The sequence below is a fragment of the Onychostruthus taczanowskii genome, unplaced genomic scaffold (assembly GCF_017590055.1).
Source record: "Onychostruthus taczanowskii isolate IOZ18803 unplaced genomic scaffold, ASM1759005v1 scaffold16, whole genome shotgun sequence".
In the NCBI taxonomy this organism is placed as follows: Eukaryota; Metazoa; Chordata; class Aves; order Passeriformes; family Passeridae; genus Onychostruthus; species Onychostruthus taczanowskii.
The window spans coordinates 10,831,211-10,853,084 of NW_024498795.1; the positions used below are offsets into that span (position 1 = coordinate 10,831,211).

General features: G+C 40.1%; 1 protein-coding gene across 1 annotated transcript in view; it reads left to right on the forward strand.

Moving 5' to 3' along the window:
* Nucleotides 1–21,874, forward strand: part of LAMA3 (laminin subunit alpha 3) — a 106,966-nt gene that overhangs the window by 37,272 nt on the left and 47,820 nt on the right. The window contains exons 17-35 of the mRNA XM_041399271.1: nt 648–747; nt 1,890–1,942; nt 2,381–2,486; nt 3,423–3,522; nt 3,970–4,126; nt 5,982–6,120; nt 7,851–7,993; nt 9,178–9,278; nt 9,401–9,554; nt 10,868–11,028; nt 12,953–13,061; nt 14,493–14,590; nt 16,796–16,961; nt 17,394–17,520; nt 18,330–18,469; nt 18,844–18,959; nt 19,478–19,689; nt 20,602–20,806; nt 21,426–21,570. Coding sequence (XP_041255205.1) covers nt 648–747; nt 1,890–1,942; nt 2,381–2,486; nt 3,423–3,522; nt 3,970–4,126; nt 5,982–6,120; nt 7,851–7,993; nt 9,178–9,278; nt 9,401–9,554; nt 10,868–11,028; nt 12,953–13,061; nt 14,493–14,590; nt 16,796–16,961; nt 17,394–17,520; nt 18,330–18,469; nt 18,844–18,959; nt 19,478–19,689; nt 20,602–20,806; nt 21,426–21,570 — 2,532 coding nt within the window. The remainder of the gene's footprint in view (nt 1–647; nt 748–1,889; nt 1,943–2,380; nt 2,487–3,422; nt 3,523–3,969; nt 4,127–5,981; nt 6,121–7,850; nt 7,994–9,177; nt 9,279–9,400; nt 9,555–10,867; nt 11,029–12,952; nt 13,062–14,492; nt 14,591–16,795; nt 16,962–17,393; nt 17,521–18,329; nt 18,470–18,843; nt 18,960–19,477; nt 19,690–20,601; nt 20,807–21,425; nt 21,571–21,874) is intronic.

The window sequence follows — 21,874 nt, forward strand, 5'->3', positions numbered from 1 at the left end:
CACTAACATATGCATGAAGATATAAGTTTGCATGTCTCAAAGAGCTTCTGGGTCTGGGTTGCAACAGGCCTTTCAGCATCAAATTATTCTTGAAAAACCATTACATCTTTGTTGCCATTCCACTATTATTGTTATTGATACAATGATGGTCATTAGTAATTGCATATTACCAGAAATCACAGGCATTGTTAAATGTGTGGCAAAGACCACCTAGAGGGTGAGTCTGATGGGTGTAGGGGTACCTATGTAGGCTTTTGCATAGAGCTCTGTGTGTCTTCCACCAATAAAGAAAAGATTAAATATGAAAATGAATTAGTATTTTTAAGGAAATATGGGGGTTTATTCTTTGTACAAACCAGTTAATACTTTAGAGCAGTTATAATAAAGCTATGAAAGAATTGGAAAGTATGTCCTTTGGGACCCTTAGAATAAATTAGATACATAAAAAATACGCTGGGTGGAACAATCCTGTGCTGGTAGTATGAGACAGAAAAATCTAAGATGTCTGAACCAGCCTGAGGTCCATGTGTCTGTAAAAGTCAGTGAACTGCATGAGCTCTTAACAATAATAGGTTTTTCTTAGTACTAGAGATCAGTAAGTTTTTTATGAAGCAGGTGAACCCATATTAGCTCCTTTCTGTTGTTAGGGATATTGTCAATGTCTCCAGCATGTTGAAGGTCCTACCTGCAGTAAATGCAAACCCTTGTACTGGAACCTGGCCAAAGAAAACCCCGAGGGATGCACAGGTGTGGCTTCGTGGCGTATTTCTTTGGCTTTTGAAATGTAGGCATCTCTATTCTCTGACACTGTCTGTGGTGCTCTTTGTGACTTTCACAACTTTTGTTAACAGCATGTTTCTCATGCAGCTTCATTGTGACACCAAACTACCCATGATACCAGCAGTTACCTTCAGAAACCAAGCCATAATTCCATGGGTGTTTGCCTAGTGCTGAACCAGGGTGTGCTCTGAAGTTCCAGTGATGTCCAATTCATGTGGCCCTATGGCAGGTCTACTGGAGCAAGACAGGATTTTTACCTGTAAACCCTGCAATCAGAATTTGGCTCATTGTTTTGAGAAAAAAAGTGCTTTTTCTCTTTGTTATTTCCTAGCCTTTTTGTGGCTTCAGGGTGTGACAGATCTCTTATGGTTTATATCTGTATAATAACCTGTGATTGTCAATGTTTTCCAACAGGGAGTGTGTGTTTTTAAGGCAGAATAATAATAATTAATGAAGATTAAAAAGGGTAAAGATAAAATCTTTAAAGTTTTCTCCAGCTGTTTCCTCTGGAACAGATTCCACCACAACAGCCACTTAGGATGAGTACATTTAGACCTGATAATAGCATCATTACATTTTTTACTTTAGATCTCTAAATACTAAACAACTCCTCAAATATTAAGTACTGCACTTTGCATGTAATTTTCTGCTTTCAGTCACAAAGTCGATCCTGGGTTTGTCGAAACTTCTGGCTCGTCATAGTTCCTCCCTGCACTATATTCTCCATTTCTATTTCATGTGAAGAGTTGATTTGATCCCAGAGTAGCATTGCAGAATAGAAGGTGCCAGTCAGGCTGGAAGACACTGTTTTGTATCAATTGTCTGAATGTTTCTGAGAAAGAAAACAATTGAAATTCAAACTCATTACTGTGTTTTGTCAAATACAAGTTAAATCACTTTAAAACATACCAGTAATCCACACATACTTAGAAGTCCTCATTCTTTCCCCTTTTTCTTCTCACCTCATACCAGTTCTCAATCTTCCAGAATAAAATTCACCTTGTGGCACATTGACTCAAAATTGCAGATTCTGGGTGGTGGGGGTTTTCCCTGTAAAGTATCATGAAAAGATGAAATGCAGGTGTCTTTTTTTTTTTTAATCTGTGCAGCATGTCAGTGTGATGTGAGTGGAACACTAAGTGGAGTTGCAGAATGTCAGCAGGTAAAGAGAAATTAAAAGAAAGATATTAATTCAATTGGTTATTGTTAAGATAGGTTATTGTAACATTTGCTAAAGTAGAAATCCCAGCACTGTTTATTGCTTTTGAAGATAAAATACCTAGTTTTAGACATCAAAGGATCAATTTTATGCATCCTAGGGATGTATCAAGTTTTAAATTTTTTTTTTTCTTCTTGAGTTTATATATTTTGTAGTCTATTTATGAAGATAATAAATGACAGATAATGTCCAGATAATGTTTTGGGGTTTTTTGTTTTGTGTTTGGGGTTTTTTTGCTTTGTTTGGTTGATGGTTTTTTGTTTTGCTTTTTGAGATTAGAAATTTTTTCCTCTTAAGAAGTAGAGGGAATTCAGATTATTGAGAGACTGAAGTTCTGGAAAGGTACTGAAACATTTTTGATGAAATTTATTTTCTTCACAGGAAAATGGGCAATGCTACTGCAAATCTAATGTTTGTGGAGATTCCTGTGACACTTGTGAAGCTGGTTATTATGCTCTTGAAAAAAAGAATTATTTTGGCTGCCAAGGTAAAAAGAATAAAGGACATCTATAGTGGAACATTTGCACTTAGCACTGAGATCTTTAGAATTCCCTAGGCTGTACTTTTAGAAAGGGGATGTTTGAATTACTCATGTGCACAGCATTTTGTGCTGGTGCTGTAACCTTGCTTGTGTCTCTTCTTTTGCCTTTCAGCAGGAGAAGGAGCAAGGCCTGTGTTACCACCGTGCTTCCCAGTCATTTTGTGCATGTCTTAGAAAACAGGGTGCATAAATTTATGCATGGCATAAATCTTGTTTAGGAACACTTATCCTTTCAATCCAGCTTGAAAGTTTTAGCCTTGACATGCTTGTTCCTTAGTGCAGCATTTTATACTTCATTACTACAGGTGTCCTTTAGTTTGTGCCACAAGTCCTGTCTCCTCTAGAAAGTAATTCAATATTGTTGTCCAGTGTCTGTTGAAAATATGTATATTATATGAACACATACACTGCAATTTTGTCAGATTAAATATTGGGGTACCAGGCTTCAAAAAATTAACATCTTGCAATTTTTTTAAGTTAGGTTTTAGATTTTGTTGTTAGTGGTTTTTTTTAACATAATTAGTCTTTGTGATATTGCTGCAGAAATTCTGACTTGCTAGGAAAACATTTGAATAGCAAATAGGGCTGCAAAACTGCAGCCCTGCATTTAGCAACGTGCCAGGTAGTATTATTTGAGGTTTTTTGAAAAGTGGCTTTTTTCACATTCTGAGGAGAAATTAAAAAGGAAACAGGCACAAACACAGGAAGCTCAAAATAATTGCAGCTTATGCACGTGTATTAAGTTGATTTTGAAAGAGTCTAAAAGGCTCTGGGAGGGGGAAGCAAGTCATTAATGGTGTTTAATTAGGTGAAGCCATGGTGTGTTTGCTGATAACTTTCATCTCTCTTTTTTCTGGTTGGCTTCTGCTCTTGGCGTGCCAGGCTGCAGGTGTGATGTTGGAGGATCCCTCAGCCCAGCCTGCTCCCAGCCCTGGGGCAGCTGCCGGTGCAGGGCGCACGTCGTGGGCACCACCTGTGGGGAGTGAGTCCAGCTGGGCTCCTGGCACAGCTTCAGCACCGTCCCTTGTTAGGCTTTCATGTGACATTCTGGGTTTGTTGGTTAATTAACTTGGTAAATTGCACTGGTTATTGATATTAATTTTTTCCTGGGAAGTTTCCTTCTTATGTTTTGCTAAGATTTTCTGACTTGTTTCCTTAAATAACCAATACCAGTTTTGCAGTTATCTAATCTGTACCAGTTGTCTATCAAGAGTTGTATAGGAAAATGTATGGAAGCTGTAAAAGCTTCTGGAAAGAAAATTCTCATGGCATCCCTCTAACCAGCTGTCTTGAATCTCTGAGCTGGTGTCAGAATTCCTCAGTTGCCAGTAGAGCACCTCCCTCCCACTGCTTTTTGCCCTTAGATGTAGATGATAAATGACTGGTAACTCTTTGCTGATTTGTTGCGGGATTTTTCCCTTCTTGAAAGGCCTGAAGAAAACTATTTTTTTCCTGATCTGCACCACATGAAGTTTGAGATTGAAGATGGTGCTACTGTCCAAGGAGAGAAAATTCAGTTTGGCTATGATCCTCAGGAATTTCCTAGCTTCAGTTGGAGAGGATATGTGCAGATGTCCTCTATACAAGTAAGCTGGTATTTCACTCAAGACTTTGGGGTGGAAATGAAAACAAAAGTGCATTGCACATATGTTTTGTAATACTCCTATGTGTGTGGAAGGTCGTGGAAAAAAAGACAAAAAAGGACAGGATCTGACTAATCCAAACCCTTTGGCACTATGTTGCTGTTTGGGTTAGTGAGTGTTGGTATTTTTGTCAGGTCATTTGCATGTTGCTTGTGCAAATACACCTTCTCAGAAATGTTCTTTGAGGTTGGTTTTTTTGTGAGGCAGCTGTAAAGAGGGAACTTATGGCTTTAAAATATATAATACTAGGTGCAGAAATTCATGTCATGCCAAGAACAGTGGGTACAGCAGAAGATTAATGCTTGGCTAAGTAATTTGAATTGCACAGGTCCATGACAGTCTGTATCCACAAGATTTTCAGGAAAATTCTTAAGTGCTGTCACTGAAGTCATCTTACACTTGAACTCTACGTTGGGTAGAGAAGAGAGAGGTGCCAGCTTTTATTACGAATGATACCTTCACAATACAGCAAACAGGAAAATGTGTGGTTCAGTAAAGAAGCTGTGAGCAGGGACATATTGGCAACATTTATTTTAGTTTCATGACAGACTGTGAATAAACTAAACAACAGCTGAGGGAATAAGTAAACCACAGGTAGAAAGTCACCATAATTTCTCTGAGGAGGACCCTTCTGACTTTGAAATGAACTGCTGATCAAATGAAGCACAAATTTAAAACAGTAAATTTGAGCAATAAATGGGATTTGTTCACTCATCTTGAAAGTAGTTCTTTGGTATAGTCCAGCATTTGTTTGTCCAGGGACTAATGAATCACTATAGCATGGGACAAAAGCACATAATCATTGATAACCATTGCACAATGATTTCCTTTGTTTTTCATTTTTCAGTCTTTCTTCCTTTGTTGTTTTGGTCTTAGGTTTTTTAAATCCCAGATAATTGCTGAATTTTCAGTATTATTCCACATTTGTAAATGAAGGCAACTCTTTGGTATCTGTGATTTCTTAATGCCTGCTTTCTAATTCACCTGCTTTTTGCATTTCTTTTCCGTGGGCATTTTGTACAAACTTTTTGTTCTGTTCTCAGATGTGGGAAACAGAAAAAACATTTGCATTTGAGAAAGCAGAGTGGACCACAGTGGTGGGGAGGTCACTGTACACCAAGTAGCTTGGAAAGGGACAGCAGGTGGATTGAGATGGGTGAACGGGTGGGAACTGGATAGCGAGGGGAGCTTTAGGATTTTGGATGGAAATAAAGAAGTCAAACCCCTGAGATTGCACCAATCCTGTTTTTTCCTAATCCACCACTGACTCTTAATGTCTCTTAGTTTTTCTGAAAACTAAATAATGGGGCTGTGTGAATGCAGAGAATTCTGTGGGTTTGAGAGGTGTCAGTTCGGCCCCAGGTCAAGGACAGCATTCCTGGTATTGCAGCTCTAAGCAACTGTAGGATCTGGTAGAGGATCAGCAGTTTCAGTGACAGTCTAAGGTGTCTGCATGCTGTGGGATCTCAGACTAGGATCAATGATTGTGGCCTGTTCCTTGGAAAGGCAGGGATATCAACAGCCATATGCCTCCTTTATGGCATGAGTGGGGAGAATAACAGTAAAGTACTGTTGCTATATCACACTAGCACACATGTTAGTTGAGCCATTCTGTGTCCTTCTGGATCAGCTGGTATTCAACAAGAGTTTTATTTCACAGGAGATTTTGTTCTATGCTCTTTTGTAAGCTGCCCATGCCTTTTTGTCTTTGCCAAGTGGTTTTTCTTTCTCTGGGTGATAGTAACAAGTAATGTACTTTCCATTCCTCCTTTTTCCCTTTCTTTTTTATTTTTCCCAGCCAGAGGTGGTTATGCCTATCACTGTGGCTTCCCCTAAGCTCTTCCACCTAGTCCTCCACTATGTCAGCCTGGGCTCAAAAAGCTCTAAAGGGAAGATCTCAGTTGCTGAGGGAAAACATATTGGCACTAATTATACTTGTAAGTGAATTAATTTTCTCACTAGGCTTCCCTGTCTTCCTCTGTCATACGCCAGCATTGCCATTCCAGTATATACTTTTCTGCATGCGCCTCTTTCTTGTAGGACTTTAGTCTGGTGCTTGCATGGCTTCTGACTGTTCCTCAATTGAGCACTTTATGGCTGTTTTTGTTTATTAACTTCCATTTTTCAGAGTGAAGTGAGGATAACTTTGAATGTGGAAAAATCAAACTTGTATCGCATTATCCTGAGGTACATTAACCCTGGAGGGGAAACATTATCTGCTCGCATATCTGCTTGTCAATCTCAGCCTGGAGCAGGTAGGTGTAACTCAGCAGTGCAACAGCTCAGGTGAATGCTAGATCAGAGAAGGCTTTCCAAGGTGCACTCAAGTCAAATCTTTAATGTTGCTTAAAAGGCATCACTTTTAACAGAGTCAGTGCTTTTGGGCTTCTCCTCGTACATTTTGGCTGTGTAATTGATGTGGCTGTGTTTGCATGAAACTCCTGCTTGCAGTAGTAATCAGCACTTGTTTCTTCAAATGTTTGCCACACTTAGTACTTTCAGTCCTGTACTTGGAAGCTCTGAACTGTGGGTTTTATTAAACTTTTAAAGAAGAGGTAACAACACCTTTGTTACAAACAACAATATTGTTTGTTTTACTTGCCTTTAATATTCAAGTTTTAAATGTGGCTTTTGCCTTCATTCAGTGATTAGGGTTTGTTTAAAATTGAGCCCAGTCTACCAAGTTAGTTCTGATTACAGGGCTCAAAGACACGTGATGCCTTTCAGGCCCTGATGAAAGGTAATTACTCTATATCCTTTGAATGGTAGGGGCATACCACACTGATGTGCAGAATTATGTTTTACTTTTCCTGCCTTATTGAGAGGAGTAAAATTAGAGATCCTTTTAGAAATTCAAGACAAAACTCAAGATTTCACAGACACCATTCAGCAGAGTGGCAGAAATTTGTGATCATCACTGGCTTCTAATGGCTGGGAGACAGATTCTGTGTCCAGGGTCTTCAAAGAGGAAACCTTTAATATTCATAACAGCTGATCCTTATGACTTCTATTTGACAAAGCATACCACAGCTTTATTTCTGTAGTACATAGAATCACAGAATTATCTGGGTAGAAGGGGTCTTAAAAATCATCCAGTTCCAGCCCCCTACCACGGGCAGGGACACCTTCCACTAGACCACACTGCTCAGAGCCCCATCCAACTTGGCCTTGAACACTGCCAAGGATGGGGCATCCACAACTGGCCCATCATCTCTGCCTAGAAGTTATCTGTCTGTAAGTAAACATTTTAGATGGTGCTGAGAACCTCCAACACCTGAAGTATTTGACTTAAAGTCACACAAGAATATGGAATGTGTCAGTTGAATATATTGGGAGTCAGTGCAGAGAGAGGTTGAATGGAAAATTATGGAAGGGGAAACTGAAAAACTGACCATTTCAGATATTGCTAAATTGGCCATTGCAGGGGCAGAACTCTGCTTTTCTGTACCAGTTTGCTCAAGAGTAATAAGAATGAAAACAACGACCACTGCATAGCTCTGTGTCTGGTCAAGTGCATTGCTAATGCATGTTGACTGAAAATCATTGATCAACTCCTGTCAAACAAAGTTTAATGGATCAAATTATCAGTCCAGCCCACTAAGTAAGTAGAGACATTTTACACAGTCATGTATGTTTTTTGCTTGATTTTTTTTTTTTTTTCTGGCAGGGGCTGCTCAGAGCAAAGAGTTTGTCTTCCCACCCAGCAAGGAGCCAGCTTTTATCACAATCCCAGGAAAAAGCTCCACAGAGCCTTTCTCACTGGCTCCAGGCACGTGGACTGTCAATATAATTGCAGAGGAAGTCCTCTTGGTAAGAAAACAATTGAGGAAAACAACTGCTTGAAGGTTGTCATGAAGTTACTGCTGTGGAGCTGTGTGCTGGGAAGAACCCTGCAAGCAAGTGACAGCACTAGTGAAAGGAACAGAATACAATTACAAAAATTTACACTTCTGCCTCTTATTTCTTCTTTCTCCTGCTCTAATATTTCTTCTCCTTACAGACTTTAAGTCTGTCTGGAATCTGTACCTTCAAATGATAAGGTATTATTAATATACAGCACAAAGCATAACTGCTCATAAAAATTAGTAATATCAGATTGTGTCTAGAGCTTAGCTCAGACAAGGCTTTAGTTTCTTGACAAAAAATGTTCATAAGAATATTGTAAGATGGGCTGCATTATGAGCAGGTCAATTTCTGACTGCTTTTATCCTCCTGTCTTTTCTCTGCTTTCATTCACTGAAAAACTGAAAAATTTTCTAGCAGCAGTTCTAAGAAATTGCTAAAGAAAGAGGAATTGTTTGAGATGATCATTTATGAAGAACCTTAAATATGTATGATCACCAAGGTGGCATACTGAAATTCTTACGTATTTTGTGCAGGGATTAAAAAGCAGTGTCTCTAGTCATTAAGCCTGGGGCTGTGTTAAATTTGTGGAATACCACATGAAGTGTTAGTAAAGAGCTTGCAAACATATTTCTTGCTGCAAATGACAGTGTTATCGTGCTGGGTTTTTTCACTAATACCTTTGAAAAGGTACAGGTTAATAATCTTAGCCCATTATGTTCTCACACTAACAGTTGTTGTACTTAAGCTCTAATATATTAATTTAAGTAAGCAAGGCAGAACAAAAACTCACCCAGAGTTCAATTGTGTGCTTGTGGGTTGCACTCATGGATGAAAATTGCAGGGATCTGGCTGTGTGTTACTGAGCTTCAGTGCACTGTCTTGTACAGCACATGAGGGGAGAGTGGATTCAGAGTTTCCCTGATCACAGGGCAGCTGCCTTCATGCCATCTTTCTGCAACCACAGAGAAACACATTCTGATGTTATTGGCCCAAGCAGTAACAGAAAACTCCCACCCTGTTGTGCAGATACCTGCTGTACGAATTGTTTACGTGATTGGTTTCATTCATTGTTACATTGTGAAAGCCTGGAGATGTTCTTTTTACCGTTGTTTGAATGCTTTGGCATTTGTTGTGTTCTTTGTTCTTAGGATTATCTGGTGCTGTTACCTAGTGATTACTACGAGGCATCCCTGTTGCAGATCCGCGTTACGGAGCCTTGCATGCATCCCGGGCCTGCATCAGCAGAACAGTCAGTAGATATGCTACAGCCTAAACCAGTGCCTTGGTTTATTTTGGTATTATCCTGCTGCACTTGAAAACAATAATAATCCTGTGTTTTGTTTGGTTTTTTGTTCGTTTTTTTGGTGTAAGCTGCTTGCTCTATCAGCATTTGCCCCTGGGCAGATTTTCCTGTGTCCTTGGTTCAGAGGCAGTGCATTTCAGACACGGGGGAGAATCCAGAGGAATACCTGTGCGACAGCCAGCTCCCAGTCAGCCTGTGATGGCCCACATCAGTGGAAGAGAGGTCAGATTCCTGCCTGCTAATTACAGTCCCGTCTACCAGACTGAAATGGTTGCAGATTTTCAGATCTTAACACATCCCTAAAACTGACTCGGCACTAAGCTCTGCATTTTACGCAAAACTATGTGAAAATATCAGTGTAGGCAGATTTATAACTGTGATTGGAGTGGACATTCCACTCTGGTAAAAACATTTCATTAAACAAAAATCCTTCTCCTTTAGGCATACTGGGATTGTTCAGAAGAAATGACATAATGTTTTGTCAGCAGAAATTGTGTACATACATCACTCTAAATTAATCTTTTTTTCTTAAATAGCTGCAGTTAGGTAGAATGTTTACTTTACTGAAAAACAAGCAGAAGCAATTATGCCACTGCTGTAGGTCCTTTGAAAGCAAAACATGTTTTATGAAATAAGAAGATCTACTAGAAGTGTGTTTGGGAAAAAGTAAGGTATTTTACCAGTATGTAATAATAATGCAAAATGGTTATGGCCTCTATTGCTGTGCTTCGGTAGTTCTTTTAAAAATATCAAGTACAGCAAGAATACTCACATGCCACAGGCTCTGGTGCTTCATCACTGATGCATGTGCGAAATTTACTGGTATGAATAATTGCAGTGAAGTCAAGAGGGCTGTTGACAGAATTATTTACATGTTTAAGTGTTTGTAGCCTAAGGAAATACTGAGAAAAATTTGAAAATAATTATATAGTCAACTGAAGCAAAACCGTTGTAACCACAGCACTTAACTACTTAGAAGTATTTTGCATCAAATATTGTGTTAACCACTTTGTGTAAGAAATCTAAAAGAAAAACTTGATGCTTCAAAGTGTTATTGTTTGCTGGAGAAGATGCTTTCACTCTTCAGGGAGTAGGGAATCAAAATACAGCATTGTTATAGTAGGAATTTTGTGTTCCTGGAAATATTTTTTCAGTGGAGAAGTAAACTCAGTTTTTGTATGTTGTTAAGGATAGCTTAGAGATGATGGTGACAATTGTTTAGCATCATAACATTTTTTCCCTTTCTGCTAGGGAGAAGAGAAATAATAATATGGCAGTTTCCCAGGGTTATTTTACAGCTTTCCTAGAGCTGTTATAATGGCAGCTGCTTCTTGAACTTGTTTGACTCTTGTTAGAGGACAAAGTGATATTTATAAGCATTGCTTGCATTCTGATGGATGTCCTCTGTTGAGGCACTGCAGGACTGACTCTGGGCTATTGCTGACCAGTCAAAAGAGCAGGAAATGAGAGCTTCCTGCAAGAAATGGGAGTGACAAATTTAACTCCTTTTTTGTTCTTCAATTCTTTTGACCCAGGTCAATTTAGAGATGACCATAAATGTTCCTCAAGTGGGTCGCTATGTTCTGGTTTTTGAATATGCCAACGAGGAGGATGAGATAAACACTGCAGAGGTAACAGTGCATAGCCCTGGACCAGTCACTGAAGGGAGAGTAAGAATATACAGTTGTAAATACAGGTAAGAATTTCAGAAGTAATCACTAAATGGTTAAATAAGCATTTGGAATGTAATTATATTTTTATGGATTTGAATCCATTTTACGATGTAGATTGTTAAAATTCTAGGGTGATTTAAAAGCAAGTGCAGGATTGTGGATTTTGTAGAGGTTTTTAATTCTCTTCATGCAGTAAGCTCATTAAATATTGCTACTGCTTCAATTAATTGTTTTCCTATTCAAAGGGTTACTTTTTGATAGATGTTTTTGAATCCTTATAAACTACTAATCTCCAAGTCCAGTGGAAGAGCATCGGTGTTGGCTGCAGATGCCTGCACTGATTTTCTTCAGTTAAAATTGTGTCCAAGGGCTTTGGCTATAAAAAATGCAGCAGCCTCTTTTACAAGAGTATTCCCATAATTTCTAACAGGGTTTGCTGAGGCAGAAGTATAAAGGTCTCTGAAATTCTGCCTGTAGTCATCCTCTGGCTGTTAGGCTGCAGGCAAGGTCTTCAGCCAAATGCTTCTTTATCCTTGCTGACTGATGAGGTTACTGCAGATGTTTCTGCACAAGAGATTTTACCTGTCCTGAGTGAGATTGTCCTTAACACTTGAGCACCTCCGCTTATTTTGACCCCTTGGGGAGAGCTACCCAGTGCCAGGGGACTACAGACATGCAGCCCTTACTCCCATGAGCCAACTGTTTGGCAGAATGGAGGCTTAGGGATATTCAGGATGAAATTGTTCAGTAAAAAAAATCCTTTTCATCAGCATACAGAGCACAGCCATGTGGAGCAGTGACCTTGTCAGGTTATTGCTGGGGAAAGCTCTTGTTTTAGCCTGTTATATAACACTTTGTGCCCCAAAACTTCTTGCTATAAATCTTCCATTTTATTGGTGTTTTGGTGGTTTTTTTCCCCAAACACCCACATTTTATGGGCTGATTTTGAACATACTTGTTTTTTTATATGATGCATTAGAAATGTATTCATGGAAATACCAACAAAGCCCTTGCTGCTTTAATGTAGCAATGCAGCAAATTCCTTCTGCAGATATTCTGCAAGAACTGAGTGGTCACATTGTGAGTGAGGTGCTGTGTCATCTTTCCCAAACAGGAAGGTGCAAGACTCTTCTGATAAAAAATAAATCAAGCAATGGCATAGTGAGGTACATGTAGATAACAGTAACTTGTAGAATTTGTAGTATACTGTGCCAGACTTTCTTGCAGCTCAGTAAGCTTGAGTATTCTGAATAAAACCTGGTAAGACAATAAAACATCACAGGCTTTGAGCAAATCATGAGTAAGGGACCTATATTTCTCTACTTTTACATGTCCCTAGCCCTAAGCTGACCTTTTTTTCTGATCTATGCTTTAAACAAGAGCAAAACTGCCACATTTTTTGGTTTGTAGAGGAGGCAAAACTTTTTTTTCACTTGCATTAAGGAGTATGTCAGTGTATAGAATAGCTTCCTAAGATCAGGCCTTACCCAGTGTGTGTGCAAAAGTCACTGATTCACATCCTCAGTGGCATATGGCAGTAGTGGACAGGAGCAACTGGTGTGTGCTGACACCCCAAGGAGCACAGCCCAGGCAGGAGAATATTATTTACACACATTAAACAGTGTGAAAATGTCTGCAGGTAGCATCTGTGTGTGGCTGTCTGTCCACATCCTACTTAAGCCAGGAGCTCAAATGGATGTCTCAGCTGAGATCTGGAGGCTTCAGCTCTAACCCACCCGGGATAAGCAGTGTTTTATACGTGGTAGATCCTGTGTCTCACTGGCGAGGGCAGTGCATGTTCCACAGTGACCTCAGGCAGGTTAGTTATGGTCCAGCAGGAGGGCCAGGTGCTGTGGCTAGCCAACAGCCAGGCAGTGAAGCTAGGTGACAGCCTAAACAACGTGGAAATGCCAGCAGGCTCATCCCTAATCCTGCTTTCTGTCTCAGTTTCCTCTGTCGCAGCATTGTAGTTGATGACAGGAATCGCGTTGCAGCCTATGACCTTCTAGCAGACACAAAGATACGTCTGAAGGCATCATCAAGTAATTTTCTTCTGGTAAGTTGACATTTCCTTTTCCCTTTGGTAATACTTGTTCCTTGTTGGGGTAAACAAAGATATTTGTCTCCCTATGCTCACATTCTGTAAGGTAACGTGTGAAATTAAGTATGTTAGATGCTTGACTAGACATGCTTTATATACACCCCAGAGTGCTGAGGCACACTTGTCACTTTGAAAGACAAACAGAACTTTGCCTTTATTGGCAAAGTTTTTTCCAGCTTTCTTGTGCTTTTTTTCAGTTCCCCTTTCTCTTCTACAAGTAAATTTCAGAGGAAACATATTCTGGTAGCTTTTATACACAATCTTTTGTCTTTTTTCATCTTTCATTTTTTCTAAATCCTCAAAACCCATGTAGGAGTTACCTGTGTCTCTTAAAAAATTCAGGTAATAAATACATTCATTAATCATATAGCTTTTAGGTATTTTAAATAAAAAGCCTTCACTGACCTCTTTTGGCCACATTAGGAATATACTTTTCTGGAGACTGAATTTTGTGTCTGCTTTGTTTTACAAACACAAGAGCTGTTAAAATCTTGAGCTTCAACCCAGCTAGGAACAACTACTAGGACTAACAGCTGATACATACTTTCTTCACTTCATGAGTCAGTGTAAACTAATACCTTTTACATTTTCTGTTAGCTTCCTGCAGCAACTGCTGAGCTAACAAGATCCGACCTTCACAATCTTAAATTGTAGAGTCTGCACTTAGCAAAAGATGGGAAAGGGGAAAAGAAGTGCTTCTGGTATGTAGACACTGATCGTGAAGTCAATGGCAGCAGTTTTGGGGTTAAAGACTCTTGTGTGTTCCCTTCATGCAGAGTAGAGAGGCAAATGGGAGCCACCTCCAGTGCTGTCCCTTATGTCCTTGCCACCATGGATACAGCAGGACTACCACAGATTCATTTGTCCATGTCTACTTTTAGTTCAAATAAAAAAATGCAATATGAGGTCTTGCTTCTTTTGAAATGCATTCTGGATCCTGGGAGAGAAGTCCTGGTGTCACTGAAACTCAGTCCCATGGACTTTGCACGAGCAAGTGTTTGTGCCTTTATTTGAGAAAGTCTGGGAGTTCCCCTAGGGTCCAAAAGTCTCCAAGGACTTTTCCCTCCTACCTCCCTACATTCCTTGCCTTGCTTCTCAGCCTTTGAGCTGGTCTTCTGTCTTTCCTTTTACCACATATATATGCTTATCTTTTAGTTGTTTCCCTCCTGAACAGCCAATATTCCTTGACAAGGACAGAAAAATGCTGTTTAACCCTGAGGCACTGAGGTGCAGGGAGGTAAAGGGATCCAAAGTCTTGTGGGAGGTCCATGACAGAACATGGCTTTGGGCTCATATCTCCCTATGCTAAAATTAGGCTTCATCCTTCCTGTTCAGGCCTGGCCCTGTTATTCATGATATTAATTGTGCCTTGTGCTTGTTTTTCAGCACAAGGTCTGCATTATATCAGCTGAAGAATTTTCTCCAGAGTATGTGGATCCTAAAGTGCAGTGCATAGCTGCTTACAGGAGTAACAGTGATGGAAGGTAACTTGCTTGGTTTTATCCTTCCTATTATCTGAGGACAACCTTGAAAGGTAGAATAAATGGTGTTTTGATTCTTTTGAGTGAAGCTTTACTCAGTGACTCACAGGTGATTTGTAGGCCACTTCTGTAAAGTAGTCTTGGTAAAGAAGCTGAAATGTTAATGTTAATCTAGACAGTCTTTGAACAGAATTTTGTTGATAACAGCTTTTTCCTGGCCCATCTGAACTTCCCAGTGCTGATGTGTGAGAAAACATGCATCTTTCACATGCTATCCAGTATGATGTGTCCAAGCTGGAAAATCACTCCTACCTTAGTGGCCTGAAATGTTCCCTCTGGAGTTTTCTTTATGTTACTGCTTCAGCTGTCCCGAAATGCCTTTAGTTTGTCGCTAGGTGTGGGATGTGACTGCCCTTTGAGGCACAACTTGTCAGCCTCAAATTACTCAACCCTGCTTCCCAAACAAGCCATTCCCTTTTCCCTGTCATCGTGGGGCCCTTAGGGTACGTGTGCCCTCATCTTTCACCTCACACAGTAAAGCCAGCTGATCCTTCTCCTCCATCATGCTTTATAGGACCAGTAATTAGGGGACTCATGTACCGCTTGGTTGATCCAGGCTGGCAGCTCTTCTCTTGCTGTGACGATCTGAACCTGAACCTTGCCTTCCCCAGTGGTCAGGTTTGGGTTCTGCAGAGCATCTCCTCTGTTGAAGCTCTTCCCCTCCCCATCTTTTGTTCTTTGGGACAGAGAGGAACTGTCACTGCAGCTTCCAAATTAGGGACCTCCACATTTCAGTGCCTGCTGCACTCCCCAGGATGTGCCTCGTGATGCCTACTCCTAAAGCTTTCTTCCTACTGATCTAGCAGTGGGAAGGTTCTCAAAATAAAAGTGAATGTCATTTGCAGGACTTCAGAGGCAAAAAGAGTGGGTGATTTGCTCTAATAGTTTTCCAAATGGTAGCTTCTAATATAATGGTTGAATTAAAACAGAAAGCAGAAAAATCTGGGTAGTGAATTGGATAAAAACATGTGACTGTGCTTGGTTTCCAAGCATGCATTGCATTGAATCACAGCTTTAATTGTCCCGCTCAGTGTTACCACTGAGAGCAGCTTTCTAAGACTGAAAATACTTGTCCTTGCACCAAAGTTATTTTGCAAATACAGGCATTTATATTTTGAGTGAAAAAGGGAAAGAGGATGGGTGAAAAATATGATTCAAAATAAAACCTATGTAGAAACATACATATTTTATTTAGTTTTGTGTTGGATATTTTTTAAAACTCTTGTTACATTTGCATTGTTTACTGTAGGTTTTTGTTTTGCCTTTATTGTTATCTGGTAGCATTTTTGCTTTCCTGAAAGTGTTTAAGTTCATCAAGTTGAAAGATGCAGAGGCTTGGCTCAGCTTAATATTATTGTAAGTGGATGCTGCATGATTTTTCACACAGGCCTGGCAAATACATCTCAGTTCTGGCCCTGAAACATACTTGCCATTCCAGTTGTGGGCCTGTCTTGAGCAAAGATTAATCATTGTCCGTTGAGTGCTTACTAGAAGTGAACAAATACAACCAGGAAACCCCCAAAAATATTTTATCCTGCCGTTTTGGAAAATTCTTCTCTCAATCCCAGATTTAAATATGCCAAGGAAGAAATAGTTAAACACAGCAGTGAATGAATAAGGATGCTTTCAAGGAGTACTGTTATTTATTTTGGCTCCAGTTTTACAAATATTTGAGTATGTACTTAATGGGACTACTTAAGTATTTAGAAGTTGACTTCAGTGGGAAAACTTGCATGTTTAAAGGATACACCTATGTAAATATTTGTAGAACTGAGAATTCAATATTAGTACAGATTCTGGTGAATGTAACAAACTGGATTAACTAAAATGTATTTAATTTTTAGTGCTCCTGATTCCCTTAAGTTTCCTCTTCCTTAGCAAATTCTTTCCACTGAAACTTAGTTATGGAGATTTGGTGTGAATAAAATCCATTAATACATTAAAAGTGTACGCACTTTCCCCTTCTTATGGAAGTTAAATCCATATCTCTTGTTTTCGTTAACTTTCTGATCATTCACAAAGAATCCAAATAGGTACAGGAGTTATTATTGCATTATCAATTACAATACAGTCTAGTACACAGCCTTTCCTGTCATGATTAAAACTTTCTCCTGGCCCCAAGGATGATTACTGTGGTTCTGTGTTTAGTGCAGCATGCATTCCCTCAGTTTTTGAGACTCCACCAAGAGCTTTGGTTTTGGATGCATTGCAAGATGGGACAATTTCCGAAGTACAGGAGAACGTACTCCATGATCCATTGAGTGCCACTTTACCTGCTGGTTCAGTTCATGGAGTCACCCTGACACCATTACAGGTACCTCATATTTTGAAAACTTTGTTTTGCAAGTCACAGGATATGTTCTTAGTAAAGTTAAATAGATGAAATTCTGTAAGATAATCAAAACTGGATGATGTGATATGATGAAAGTGTTGCAAACTGAGTAAGCCACAGACACAATATTAGGAATGGGGAGAGGGGGAAAGCTCCAAACACCAGCTTCTTTCTGAACTACACAGAGTCTTACAGACTGCAGAAGAATGTTAAATGTGCTTGGCAGGCAAACAGAGCCTGCAGTTGTAATGCCATTTTCCTTGAGGAAATTGAACTTGCTGAGACATGCTAAGCCCCCTCTCTTTCACTGCAGGTAGGGGGCACTAAGCACAGCTGATAAGCAATAATGTTTCACAAAACAAATCTATTTTGTGATTCTGTGTTTTAATACTAGAGCTGTTCTTGTTTCTCCAGAACCAGATCACCTTGAGTGGCAGAGTGCCCCACTTGGGCAGATATGTATTTGTGGTACATTTTTATCAGCCGGCACACCCAGTGTTCTCTGTGCAAGTCCATGTGAATGCAGGACATGTATGGTCAGGTAGGCATCTGAATTTGACTTATCCCAAAATGCTAAGAAAGGAAAGGGGTTATGGGTCTGTGTTGGGTTGACCCTGGATGGACACCAGGTACCCGAAGCTTTACTTTCATTCCAATTTTCCTTTTTTCCTGGGCTCAGCTTTACTCCCAAATTTCTCCAACTCCTCCCACTGAGTGGCATACGGGTACAGAGAATGTGGGCTGTACTCAGTTCATCACAGGTTGTCTCTGTTCCTTCCTCCTCAGCGAGGGACTGATCACACTCTTCCCATGCTTTGGTGTGGGATCCCTCGCATGGGAGACAGTCCTCCACCAACTTCTCCAACATGAATCATTCTCCTGGGCTGCAATTCTTCACTAACTTCTCCAGTGTGGGTGCCTTCCATGGGGTCACAAGGCCTGCTAGGAGACTGCTCCAGTGTAGTGTTCACAGACCCTATTTGGACATCCACCTGCTCTTGAGGGGGTCTCCTCCATGGGCTGCAGGCGGATCTCTGGTCCAGCACCTGGAGCCCTCCTCCTTCACTGGCCTTGGTGACTGCAGAGTTGTTTCTCTTGCATGTTCTCACTCTTCTCTCTGGCTGCACCTGCTGTTGAGCTGGGTTTTTTCCCCTTTCTTAAATATGTTATTCCAGAGGCACTACCATGGTCAGATGCAGCCTTGGACAGTGTTGGGTCTGCCTTGGAGCCGACTGGGATTGGCTCTGTGGGACATTGAAAATCTGTAAAAAGATTCTTCCTAGAACCCACCCCAGTAGCCTGCTGCAACCAAAACCTTCTCACATAAACCCAATGTACTTTTTCTTTTAGGTACTTTCAATGCTTCATTCTGCCCTCATACTTCTGGCTGTCGGGTTCAGGTGGTTGCAGCAAACCAAATTGAACTTGACATTTCTGAAGCCATGGTCTCTGTTACAGTGATGATACCGAATGGAAAAACACTGGTTCTGGTATGTGTGTTACGTAAATGTACTTGAAAATGTTATTCTCAGTTTCACCATTCATTTAGAGATAGATGCAAAGATAAAAGCCAAAAAGAATAAGTTTCTTAATGTTGTGTTTCAGATTTTTCATGCACTTTTGCACTGCTTTTGGTTTTATTTTAAATTTTTAAGATACTTTGCACTGTTTTTGTTGTACACTGCTTGTAGCATCACAACTTTGAGGGCAAGTATGCAAAGTTTATTTTCTTTGGTTAAAATTTTAAAGGTTTTGAAAAAATACAGCATGTATAATGAAGCAACATTTAAATATGTAAATGCCTTAGCTTGTATCTTTTTGTTTTTCTCTGAAATGTACAATTTAGCTTTCTTATTGTTTTAAGGAAAATATCTTAGTTGTTCCAGCAGACACCTACAGTTACACAATTCTTGACCAAAAGACAGTGGACAAGTCATTTGATTTTATCAGCCAATGTGGAGGAAACAGTTTTTATATTGAGTAAGCATCACTTTCTAAAAAACTGAACATTGACAACAAACTGGGAATAATATTACTTTTACTCTGTGTTAAAGAGCTGTCTTAAATCCCTGTAATTGTGCTACATTAAAATGCTTTTCGTGGCTTATGCTAGCCCATTGAATTTCCATGAGTCATTTTTCCATGACTTTCTATTGCAAATCCAATAGAAAGGTAGAGCTTTATTGCTCACAGTACAAAAGAGGAAAATCCATGTCAGCTTCCTGTCTTTGGTATTTCCATCTTAGGTATTTGGTATTCTGCTTGGCATGTCTGAACTGATACAACTAATACGCACTTGCTATGATAAAACCTCTTACCTGCATGTTCAAAGCTGTTCACCCCCATTTAATTAAAGTATTTCCTTGCATGTGTGCTGATGCCATCCTTATGTCAAACTGTTTGAAAGACAGAACCTTAATTTTCTGAACCACTGCAAAACACTCTCATAACAATTCTGAATGCCAGCACTTACATGATTTATATTTCAATTTAAATAGCCCAGAGCGATCATCGGCCTTCTGTAAGGACTCTGTGAGGTCGCTGGTGGCTTTCTACAACAACGGAGCCCTGCCATGTGATTGCCACAGCGCGGGTGCCACCAGCCCCACGTGCAGCCCCCTGGGAGGGCAGTGTGCTTGCAGACCCAACGTCATCGGTCGCCGGTGCAGCCGATGCCGAACCGGCTACTATGGATTCCCGTTTTGCAAGTGTAAGTATGTGCTTGCACTCCTGCAGCTCCTGACCACATGCTTACTCCTCTGAATTTACTGCAGACGTACCGCAGCCTGGCTTTTCTTTGTAGAGCCTGATGCTGTGAGAGACTAGTCAGGCTGTTTTAGCTTCGCCATATATAGCTTCCAGTTCAAGACAGAAGAAATCCCATTCCCCTGAAGCACACCATGGTGAAGTGAGCCTTTGCATGTGTTGTCTGATCAGGTGTAGTAGGCTGGACTGGTCGGGCTGTTTTAGCTTCGCCATAGTGTAGCTTCCAGTTTAAGACAGAAGAAACCCCATTCCCCTGAAGCACACCATGGTGAAGTGAGCCTTTGCATGTGTTGTCTGATCAGTTGTAGTAGGCTTACAGCTGAACTGGTTAAAATCCATATTGCCACAGTGACATTGATTTTTTTCTGCACTGACTACTGATTAATTTCCAAGTTGTTAATGTTTAATCCCATTTTACACCTTCAAGCTTTTCCATAGATAATCAGAGACACAGCATTCCTAATTCCTCATATTCTGATGTTAATAATAACAACAGATCTATAGATTACACCAACAGTCCTCAACTGCTTTCATAGGTACTATACTTGATGTTTATAAACATTGCTTTATAAAAGTGAGGCTCTTGACACCAAAACTAATCCTTGGCAGTTCTGGCAAGTGATAAACAATGTCTGTGGTGAAGTTAAGCAACCAATCAGTGGAAAAGAGCCAAGCACTAAACCTGCTCTTTGAAACAGTCACATAGTTGGTTTCTGTGACCCTGAACTTTAAACTAGTGAGAGAAAAGTCATGTTTTCTATACGTAAGAGTTGTGTGTATTTGTTGCGTATTCAGTAAGAGTTGATTGTTGTGAGATGAGATGTGATTGATTTGTAGAACAATTTCTTTGATCTAGTGTGCAACTGTGGGCAGCGTCTTTGTGATGACGTGACTGGTAAATGCATTTGCCCTCCACGAACGGTGAAGCCAAAATGTGAAGTGTGTGAGAAATATTACTTCAGCTATCATCCCCTTGCTGGCTGCAAGAGCTGCAACTGCTCAGAAAAAGGAATTGTTGATGTGGCAAACCCAGAATGTGATAAAACCAGTGGGCAATGCAAGTAAGTTTGGGTTATGTGTGTTAAAAACAATGCACGAATGGTTTGCTTCAATGCTCTTTTCAGGTGTTTGGAGAGGTTATGGAAAATTTAAATTATTCACTCTTCAGTGTGAGCAAAATGGATTTTATCCACTGTGAACAGTTATGAACTAACCCAAGCTTTGATTGAGGTCACTGTAATTATTCATATGCTTGCAATTCCCTATTTTTCTGTTATGAGGTGCATGCCTTGAGTAATGCCCAGGCATATTTTGCAGCTATAAATCTTCTTCCTGCTCTGCTTACCTATATTCAACATCTATGTTTTACACCTTGGTGTACAGAGAGAATAGTTCTGCACTGTGAGCCCTGAACAGCTGCAGAAGTCTAATTCTATTGTGAGCATTTTTATCCTTCAAAGTCAAATCCATTCCTACTCAGTTCTGTGGCCATTTAAAACATCACACAATTCAAAATTTGAGAACAATACTAACCTCCTGCTTTTTCTTTGTGGAAGTCATAAAGTCGTGTGATAGCCATGCAATCCCTTTGAAGATCCACCTACCTGTTGTTTTATTTTCCCTTCCCTGCTCCATTCCTACCTCCCTTATTGACTCTCTCCTCTGTGTTTGTTGATAAAGGTGCAAACCAGGAATAAAAGGACGTCAGTGTGATCAGTGTGCTCCTGGAACTTATGGCTTCCCTAACTGTGTGCCATGTAGCTGTAACAGAGATGGAACAGAGCCAGATGTTTGCGATCCCCAGACAGGAATTTGTCTTTGCAAGGTCAGATACATCAAATTACTTCTGCTCTCATAAGCATCATTTGCATGCCCATGACTATTTCATATATAATGGGGTGAATAAAATGAGTTTATCATTAAACTTTCAGTAAAAATTAAATGAAGCTGTATGAAGCCGTCACACTTTGCAGTATGTGTACAAATTATTATGGTAACATTAAATACCATTTTATAATGGCTTCAATATCTGTCAGTTGTACAGGTGGTCATAGTTTCTGCAGGATGTTAGAGAGCTGCAGAGTCAATGCCCATTGAATCACTGGAGCAGCCTGTACCCTGCACAGATC